Source organism: Passer montanus, unplaced genomic scaffold (genome assembly GCF_014805655.1).
Source record: "Passer montanus isolate IOZ18808 unplaced genomic scaffold, ASM1480565v1 scaffold21, whole genome shotgun sequence".
NCBI classification, from domain to species: domain Eukaryota; kingdom Metazoa; phylum Chordata; class Aves; order Passeriformes; family Passeridae; genus Passer; species Passer montanus.
In genome coordinates, this window is record NW_024366703.1 from 12,955,017 (window position 1) to 12,965,841 (window position 10,825).

The 10,825-nt window shown below is 42.5% G+C and overlaps 1 protein-coding gene across 2 annotated transcripts in view; it reads right to left on the reverse strand.

Annotated features, from left to right (window-relative positions):
• The window catches only part of SHTN1 (shootin 1), a 54,335-nt gene extending 43,788 nt beyond the window's left edge, over positions 1-10,547 (reverse strand). For both annotated transcript variants that reach the window (XM_039709319.1, XM_039709320.1), the window contains exons 1-2: positions 10,404-10,547; positions 3,603-3,655 (exon numbers count right to left, since the gene is read on the reverse strand). In XM_039709319.1, coding sequence (XP_039565253.1) covers positions 3,603-3,655; positions 10,404-10,461 — 111 coding nt within the window. In that variant the 5' untranslated portion in view covers positions 10,462-10,547. The remainder of the gene's footprint in view (positions 1-3,602; positions 3,656-10,403) is intronic.
• Positions 10,548-10,825: the final 278 nt, after the last annotated feature.

Sequence of the window (10,825 nt, forward strand, 5' to 3'; positions counted from 1 at the left end):
AAGTATTTATTCTATTTTATTTAATATATCTAGTATTAGTAATCTAATATTTATACGACCATTATCTCACTTATAAAAACCCCAACAATGCAAACAGACAACACTGCAGTCCTGAACTGGCTACAGGGCACAGTGATAATCTTCTAGCACTAAAAATACATAGCATCTGCATTTTTAGAAATTAACAGTCCAGTTGCCAAAATTAATTTTGTTAATAGCTCCATATATTCTTCATCTTTGCAGGCACAAGTTCAGAAGATTTTTCAATCCCACTCCTTTCAGATTTTAGCCTTCTAGGTACCCAATACACAATGCAATACTTTAATTTCTAGTTTCTTGTCTATGCTCTACTAATAGGCTTCTTTTTTGTCAACTATTTTGCACATAAGCTCCTACAGACTTCAGTACAAGGCCTTCAAAGGGCAAAAACAACAGGGAGATTGTTCAGCCCAGATATTAAAATGCAAGAAGTTCACGTAGTAGTCATATAGTCAATTAAACCATTGCTAAGCAACACAAGACACAATTCTTTCCCATTTACACAGATTGTGAAATGTATGCAGATTTAATGCTTGTTCTAAAATTGTGACTTTGGTGGAGTGCTCAGAAGTATCCAATGACATTTGCAATACGTAGAGAAACAATGAGCATGTCATCAAGGCAGAATCCCATCCCCATTCCCACTTGGTGACAAAACATATAATCCACTCCTTCCATGTGCCTTAACAGAGCAAACACCATGAATGATGTATCAGAGATACAGTATTACACCTACTGTTTTGGATAGCTGTCTTGCTTTTTTTTTTCCCCTACTGGCAGCATGACAAAACACTGTCAAAACCAGCGTTCAGAGTCATTTCTGTCTGATTAGCAAGTAGTCAAATATTTATTCATGATCTGACTCTGAATATGTCAGAACTGCACATTAAGTTACCCACATTTGTGTGCAGCTGAACGTTAGTTATCCATTTTTGGGGGGCTGGTATGAATGTTTTGTTGGCTCCATCAATAAAGAAAGGTGACCTAAGAGACGTAATCTACCAATATAATTTTGCCTCCATTGTTCCTAAAAGGTTTAAAAAACACTAACAAAAAATGTCTGGGGAAATGTCAGACACTCCACCAGTGGTCTCCAAATTGGCAGTTTTGCAAGGCAATGAGGAAGAGACACCGTGGATCAAAGATCTTGTGTTTTGCTCCTGAATTTTCATGGTTATTAGCATCCCTTTCAAAGCAGCAGTGCTTTGAACAAAGTAAGCCACATGAAAGTCAATTTACTTCCTAATTTTAAGAAAAAATATGGAACTAAGACCATAAATTTTTCAAAATTAACATTGTATCTTAAGTTAGCTGCCCATTATCCACTAAGTTCCGTGTGTCTAATGGAAACTAGGACAATTTCTGCATGCACAGCTCATCTTTCAGAGCCATACAAGCACAGCAGTGACTAAGGAAAGTATTCCACCAAGGGTACCAAAAGCACACACACACACACACTGCTATTTAACTCCTCTGTGGTGCTTTCCACACACAGTCTGCAAGTCACCTGCTAAAAAACAAACATCTCACTCTCCTGTCCACGCAATTATGTGACCACAATTGATAGAGGAAGCCATCTGCTGACATTCACAGTGACAGACAGTGGCAGAAACAGGAACAGAAGTCACCCACAACTTCCCAGACCCACAGGCAGAGAAAGTCTGTGCTACATTTTTCCAGCAGCAGGTTTGATCCTGCAAAGCACAAACAGATACAAAGCAAGAGATGCTAAGGACCATTAGGATTACTCTGCCCTGCCATAGGAATAGGGGTTGTTTTTTTGAGGGTTTTTTTGGGGTTTTTTTGTTTGTTTTTTTGTGGAAGAAATGCACTTTAGAGCCTTACACTTAACCACTTGAGTCCAAGCACTTGAACAATGAACTGCTTGCACAAGCACACCAATTTGCAGGATGGAGTTTTTGGAGGGACAAAACTTGCATAACAACTGAAAATCCAGCCCTGAGCATGTGTTTAACTGATTTGCTAAGCTGGGAATGTAATCCCCATACACTCAGGCTTGGGGGATTTTTGGGTGTTATGCAAGAATTCTGTAAAAGTTCAAAGCAGCCTCCAGATGAAACCCACAAAAGTAGCTAGAGGTATGTAGCTGTAGGAAAGAAGCCTTGTGAGAAAGAGGAGCAAGGAGGCAAGAGCAGAATGGAAAAAAACAACATCAGAACACCTCATTCCATCTCAATTTCAGAAATAAAATTTTTTATTGAAATTCCCTTTGAAGAAAAACAAAATTAAATAAAAATGTAGCTCAAGGGAAGTCTCCCCATTCCTCTCTTCCCAAGCTAAACAAAGCTTTGCTGAAGAAACACCAAAGCTGATAGGACTTGAGTTCAGGACAAGCTAGGGAGCCTGTTTCTCATGTACACATGTCCTGGCATGGCACTCCCCACATGTGACAGAAGCCAACAGCCAGCACGGGACAAACTAAAGGAACAGAGCAGTGCAGGGCAGGATGCTGAAATCACTTCCAGGCTGCAAATGGTTTGGAGACTGCAGAGAAACCTGCCCAGGTGTTGACCATGCTGCTACATGCCTCAGAGAAAGCATTCTGGGCTGGATGGAGTCTTGGTCCAAGTCAGTCTTATTCTCATTCAGATGTTGACCATGCTGCTACATGCCTGAGACACAGCATTCTGGGCTGGATGGAGTCTTGGTCCAAGTCAGTCTTATTCTCATTTTTTTTCTGTGCATTTCTTCCAAACAGCAAACAGAGAGGACAGATTTCCTGGGATAAGGTCAGCAGAACAGGAATGCAGCAACAACCAAAGTGAAAAGGACAAGGAGGTCAGAGCACAGGAGGGAATGAAGCACATTGTGCTGACCTCAGTAGGAATACACATAATCTTTGCTGAATCATAAGTGAAAATAAGTATCAAAATTTCTTCAACAGTAAGAAAAGAGTTAAGGACAAGGTCTTCTCAATACAGCCTTGAATTGAAACATTTGTAACTAAAAATGACCATTCCAAAATGCTTTCAGAAGAAGCTGAATTAAACCTACACGTCTTGGCAGCTAACAGGGATTTAAAAACCAACAGATTTCTTACATGTTCAGCTCACTCATACTGGAGAAAGGAAAATTTTGCTTACAATACAGTGTAGCACTCACTCCCCTGCATTCCTTCCTACCTTCAGAAATCATATTCCTACATTATGAATGTTCAGAAGGTAAGGGAAGTTGCTCTTTTTCTTTTCTTTTCTTTTCAGTAATTAAGTCCCCTGTGCAAATGAAGTCATAATAAGACTTAGATCAAAGAGAAACAATTTTATCTGAGCACGTGACTTGGTCTATGTTCCCACTGTTATCACAGACAAATCTGGTAAAGCAACAATCACTTAAAATATATTGACAGGAGCATTTCAGGAGTGGGACAGCCAGAACAGTTGTGAGAGTTCATTCAGTGCTCCATAAAACACACAGGTACAAATAATACTTATTATTTTTAAGCAACAGTGAACTAAAAAAAGCTGTCAACAATCTGCCACAGCCCACAAGGCATTCTGGTATTTAGCATTTCAGTATTAAATGAATAATTGATTCATACAAACCTCTTCCTTCGTTTTCTTATTTTCTGCTCTAAGCTCTTCATATTCGCCAATAGCTATAAAAGGGGCAAAAAAGAAAAAAGTTAATATAGCAGTACCTCTTCCCAAATTAGCTCTCTATTTGATTAAATTGAAAACTCTTCTGTTTGTCTATGCAGACTTCTTAAATAACATGGGTCATAAACTTCATTAATAGCCTATTAATATCCTATGAATTGGACAGCCTTTTAGAATTGAAGCAATTAGGAAGTGTCTGAAAAAGATGGTAGCTCCCAAAACAATCAATTTTTGATCAATGTAGAGTTAAACAATCTTATTGATTGAGTTCAAAAATTACAAGGTGGATATACTGGTTTGCAGTGACCACTTTAAACCACACTGGCTCAGGTTACAGATCAATCCTAGGAAGAATGGTTGGTGCAATATATGGGTACCTGCAGAGCAGCTGATCTGTGCACCAGTAAAACCAGGGTCTCCCATTCATCCCTTTACTTTGTTCCCACTTCTCCTTATGTACCCAAAATTCCATGCCCAAGAAGCAGGAAAAACAAACAAACAACAACAACAACAAAACAGGTAGATGAACAAGATCCCACACTGGTGAAATAACATATTTCCTACACAGGAGCACAAAGGCTGTGCCTCTTGGTCACTGCTCCACTGCCAAGCTGTTTCTGCTCCCTTCAGGAAAATAAGGAAAGAGGCTTCTACCATTCAGATGCAAGAAAAGCCAAAACAAAACAAAGACAAAAACAAAAAACAACCCAACAAAAAACCAACAGGTAGATGAACAAACAAGAACCCACACATATTTCCTACACAGGAGCACAAAGGCTGTGCCTCTTCGTCACTGCTCTATTGCCAAGCTGTTTCTGCTCCCTTCAGGAAAATAAGGAAAGAGGCTTCTACCATTCAGATGCAAGAAAAGGAATGCAAACTGTACCAACAGATGCAATTCAAGTTTCTTTATACTTGAAAACTGCTTGTGTTTGCTCGCCTTTAAGGCAAAGTCATTCTTGACATTTAATACTTTATAAATGACTGAAAAATGTAAATACAGATTTGCTCCACCCTCGACAGCTCTCTTCACATGCCCCATGAACAGAGAACTCTGACTCATTAGCCCTGAAGGAGAAAATAACAGAATATTCTGGGCTACAGCTCTTAACCCACGCAAACATTCTCAGCCAACCCTGCTCGTTCTTACAGCAAAAGAGTCAAACCCCAAAGTAGCCAACATGAGTGAACACACCATGTTCTTTCACAACAGTGGCCTCACTTATTCACCAACTACTCCCTCCACAGCTCAGCTGGCCAGAAGGGACTGTTCTAGAAACATATCAATACCCTTTATCAGTATTAAATTAAGCAGGTAACTTTGTATGCAGAAACTCCTTTAATTGTAACTTAGTCTTTTGATTTTCAGTTGTGAACCCGTGTCTCCTGAATCAGATTTTGCTAACAAAATGTAAGTATTGTCTTAATTAGATGTTTTAAATATTAGGTACTTACTATGTCTGAATAGGACTTATTACTAAAACAAGGCCATAAGGGTTAAAGTATATAATGACTGTAATTCACAATGAACAACAGGAAAGACACCTTCATTTACACAGAGTGAGGTGGTGACTCCTCCTACTCTTTTTATTAAAAACTTAATCAACCTCTTTCCTAAAGTTGCATATAAAAAACACAAGTTAAAGAAAAAAAAACCAAACTTTAAAAATGCTACATGCATATACTTCAGTATTTACATTGCAAAGCAGGGCAGCCTTCCAGTCAATTGAGAGCCATTCCATGACAAATCAATAAGTAATGCCACTTCAGGATTTAAAATCTACTTATTTACTCAAAAAAATAAGTAGAGCTGTCCAAGGAAAAAAGTGTCACTCCACTTTTTTGCTTCCATACCATGGACCAGGCATGTCTTTACTGGTACAGGCAGGACAAAGAGCTGACAGTGCAAGTCGTCTTCTCCAGATGAAACAAGCTCTCCCAACTGAGTCATATTTTGTTGGTAGAAGTAAACTAACACCTGGCTTTTTGGATATATCATTAAAGACATAATTACCCCTGTCAGCACCAGAAGCTTTAATGGAATTGCTGCCACCACATTGCTCCTCCCAGTGCACATGGAACAGGAAGAATCAGGCAAAGAGCGCTGTGAACACTCTCGAACAACAATGGCATCCTACATGTACAGCATGCACAAGACTGTGAAGTGCTGTCAAAAGGATAAAAAAAAGCCAAAAGGGAACCAATTTTTCCCTTGTTGACCATTTTAGGCTCCAAGATCGCTTCTGCTAAATCCAACTTACCAGTATTTGAACAGGATGCAGTAAGGGACCAGCAGCACCAGGCAGGTGCACACTATTCTCAAATAATGCCTGGGTGGCATTTTTAACACCTCCTTCTGTTAAGGGGAATCTATGGGACAGCATTACACTACACCCAGCACATTACAGCGACTCCAAATCTTGACTCACAGTACACAAACCTATTATCAGGCCTAAAGCTTGCATGGGCAAACCAAGCTTTTGGTCAGCTATCAGTTGCATTTGCTGAAACCTACACGGCTCAATTACCTAACAGTTGTTAAAAAAAAAAGAAATTAAAAAATCGCCTGTGTAAGTACACAAACATAAGTGTTAGATACAAATACTGTAAGTCAGCTCCTGTATCTGTGTTCCCATATGCCTTGATTTTACTCAAGTTTGTGAAAGTGTGTACAAGTAAATTTAATTAAACCCCAAATTTGCATCTTGCGGTCTTACACCTTCCTTGAAAAAACAGGGCAGGAAAACTAAACACACCACTGCCTGATAAAGACCAACCACTAAGTTCACACCGAAAGACTTGCCTTCACAAGTTTCTGGAAAAAAAGATAGGCTTCAACACAAGAAACTGAAGTGGGAAAAACATCTGAACACTAATACTGTCAAGCAGGATGGGTTCTGCTGGGGAATGATGGCTGCTGTGTATTGAGATATACACACAGGTACATGGGGAAAAATAAATTATAGAGCAGGAGACTATAGAAGGGAAGACAGCAGCCAAGAAGGTGTCCTAAGAAATTCCTCTGGCCATAAAAATTACCCATCTGCCACAAAGCAGAATGGATTTGTCAGACCACATTAGGAGCTTGTCAATAGCATACATTTAAAAGGTACTGCTCTGAGATATTGCTGTCAGATGGGTAGTCTGGTCTGTTCCTAAGAAGATACATATAAGAAGTTCCCTTATTCAAAGGTACTGACATTATAAGAAAAAGTTTAAAGAGATCAAATAGATCACAATTTTAATAAAGAAAATTATACAGAGCCACAGTGCTTGGGACTAGAGATTGGAAATCATCACACTTCATCAAATCCAGCCAACAAACACAGAGCAAAGTTAGACCATCTGAAAATGAAGAAAAAAATCCAGGCAATATAAATACCTTTAGTGCATGTGTGGTTAGCAGAGTTGTTAACCACTGTAATTTTGCAAAGTGACCAGAAATGTAACTATGACAGCACTGAAGTATAATTTTACCTAGTTTATAACTCCAGACACTTTGATCACTGACTCCTGTTTTCAGCTGAACAAAAAAGGGACTATTGCAGAAGATGACTCTGTCTTTTAAGGGCAAGGTACCAGCAGTGCCAATAAAACCAAAGATAAACAAGGCAATCTTCCAGGCAGGTAATCAGCTACTGTTATGATTCAGCTGTTAGTCAAGTTTGCTACCATTCCTCAGGTTCTACAACCAACCATTAATAACACAAAGTTTTGCCAATCTGCTTTTATTGTTTTAAGTCTTACCCATAGAAATATAAGGGCCAGTTGAATAGAAGTGTGCATCACTGGAAACATCACTTACAGTACGGTGAAGCAATAGTAATATTTATAGTGAAACTGCTTTGTTAAACCATGACATTTCAGAAAACTATTTGAGGATCAAAACTCAAACAACACTTTAAAGTCCAAAATATCATCAATACAGAGATCTTGTTTCTTCACGATGCTCACCTTAAACTTAGTAATGGAGCAAGCTGAAGAATGATCAGTATCAGGTATCTGAGTCTACACAGGACTTGGAAAATTCAGCATGGGTGAAAGATAAGAGTATCTTGCACACAGATGGCTTCAGTGTCCTTGCTGCTGCTCAGAGCTTTGCCAAGCAGCCAAGCAAATTTGCCCAAGCCTCAGAGAGCTTCACAGATGCCATGAGAACTGAGTGGGCAGCTACAAAACACCTGCCTCAGGTTCAATCTCCTGACCTTGGTGAGGAGAAGTAAAAGCAGCAGCTGAAATGTGACAGCAGCCACAGATGCTGCTACCCACCTTCAGCACCACTCCTCAGACATCTCATTTACCTGGTGCCAGGCAAGCCTTAAGAATAGAAAAACACATCCTGAAAAAGAAACCAAGCCAATGTCTACTGAATGAACGTTTTCTGAAACCTTTCCAAACCCATCTGCATTTTTCAGAAATCTCACTACACATGAAAATGTTACAAAAACCTGAAGTCGTACACCACTCTGAACAAAATAAAAGTAGGACAAGTCAGTGTACGCATTACCCCAAATATTCAGATCCAGCAGATCCTTCCACCAACTGCATTTATTTCCAAAATAATACTGTTATCTGCATTTGGAAGCAATAAACAAGAAAATTAAGAGACTCCGTTCAACAGACCATCCTAAAATTACTTGAGAGAAGTTGTCAGTATCTCAAATAGTCTTGTTTTGTTATCAATAAAAATAGACGGGACACTACCTATTCCAAATTATAGTCTATAAAGAGTTAGCAAATTTACTTAACTACAGTAACAATGTATTTTATTTTACTATTAGAATAATTTCATTTATCTCATTACCTTTTCAGTGTTTGAATTTTTCACTCTAGGCACCAGACTCATCAGTTAGCACAACTACTGATTTTTTTTTCAACTGACTAACTTTTTGCCTACATAAAAAAACTTTCTTACCAGCTGCATCATCACAAAAGTGTACGTTAGCCTAACAACAACACACCAAAACTCCTGTGTTTAAGGATGAACATCCACCAAGAACAGAGCCTTACAGGACTGGGTCTGCCAAGTACAGCTTCTGTTTCAACAGCTCAGGTGGATCTGGGACAGCCAGTCCTCAAGTTACAGTAACTTTCCCTTGAACTAATTCTTCCAGTCCTGTAAAATTTCCTTAGACATTAAGGAAACCTGGCACACTGGAGGAGAAGACTTTCAGAGAGCAGAACTGAAGCCCTGCTCTAAACAATTTCAACAGGCTGTTTTCTCTAAAGAGTCACACAAACTTGTATTTTTCGCAACTGATTATTGCCATCTTAACAAATCCTCTCTTGGAGGCAACAGTACCAGAGGGGAGCAGTCAGTCAGCAAGAGAACCAGATTTTGAGCCTTATTTTTTGGTCTCAGATTACCTAAACACTCAGCTGTAACATTATCATTTTACACGTAATGAATCTATCTTGTGCTGATGGTAATCATGAATTTCCAAAGCTGAGTGTACAGGAAAACCCAAAAAGTGATAAAGCAGGTCATAAATAGTCCATTAATATTCAAATGGAACTTGGTTAGGAAAAGCTTCTGCTATATAGCAAAAGTGATGGAGCACATTCATGGTGAGAATGAATGACAGAAAGATTGGCACTATAATTTCACTCTTTTACACAACTTTGTCCAATAGTTCCTTTCCAAACTGCCCTCCCCAGCTCATGGAAGATCAGGAGAGCTCAGCTGTGGGAATTACCAGATGTGAATTCCAGCGTGGCTCCTTCACACCTCCTGCACGTGCAGCTGTGGCACAGGAGGCACCACCGACTGCTTGGTGCCCATATAGGGAAGATATTCACAATTCAAAGAGGTCTTCAAACATTTGAATGTGCCCACCTAACCAAGGCTGCAGCTTTGCTGGATCAACCTGGCTCCGGGACAGACTGACTATGGAAGAGTTAAAAATGGCTCATGAGCATCCCAACTTTTTTCCATGCACCTTCTTGAAGGGGATTAAATATTACAGGGTTCTAGTTTCTGAGTCAAACTATACACTCAAGAAATTGAACATGCTGAAATTCTGGCCTTTCCTACTAAAGCACCAAAAGTGACTCCAAGGATGGAAGTACTAAAGTGCTATAGAAACCCACAGCGCATCAGGACAGCCCGAAGTTTGCTCGCTGATGGGGACTGGGACGGCAGGGGCTCCATGGGTCGGCCAGGACCGGACCCTGCAATGGGAGCGGGACATGGGACACGCTGCCAGGTTAGCACGGCCTGGCTCGGCTCCAGGCCAGGCTGAGCTCCTCGCAGGGACAGCGCGGCGGACAGACTGTCACCCCCGGAGCTGTCCGCTCCTGCGGGCTCCGAGCTCCCATCGCCGGGCCCATGTGCGGCACCACCGCCTCCCGCCACCGCCATCGGCCCCCGCGACGCCCGCTCCACCAGCTGGGCTGCAAAAGCCCCCTGGGATCATCCCCTCCAAGCCATCTTCGGCCAGACCGGGCACCTGCGGGGGGCGAGGCAGCCGCGGCGGGCACCTACATGGGGAAGAGCCAACACGTTCCACTCCCCTGCTTTATTTCATCAAGGCTTTTATTATTTCCCTCCGCATGGGCAGAGCAAGGGGCCTGGGAGCGGGGCCGGAGGACGCCCAGGCCGCTCCCGCCCCGCCTCGCCCCGTTCCCCCGGCGGGCGCGGAGCCCTCGCCCCGCAGCGGCCGCGCTCCCGCCGGCCGAGCCCGGGCCCGCGGCGGAGCGGGGGGAGCCGCTTTCTCCAGCGCAGAAGGCGGCGCCGCCCGCCCCTACCTTGGTCCTTCAGGCTGGCGAGGAGCTCCAGCTGCTTCTCTTCGTCGGAGCTGTTCATCCTGCCCCGCCGCCGCCGCCACGGGCCGGCGGCTGCCCCGCTGCGCTCCGCCCCAGCGAGCGCCGCTTCACCTGGCAGCGGGCGGGCGGCGGTGCCGATATCGGCACGGCGGGCCCGGCCCGTGGCAGCCCCGCCGGGCGGGACGCGCTGAGGGCGGGGGTCCCGGCTGCGAACGGGATCGCAGGTCACTTCGGCTGGAATAGGCTTCTGAGGTCATCGAGCCCAGCCTGTGACCGAACGCATCCGTGTCAAGCACACCATGGCACCAAGTGCCACGTTCAGACTTTCTTTGAGCGCCTCCAGGGATGGTGACTCCACCGCATCCCTGGGCAGCCCATTCCAATGTCTGATGACCCATTCTGTG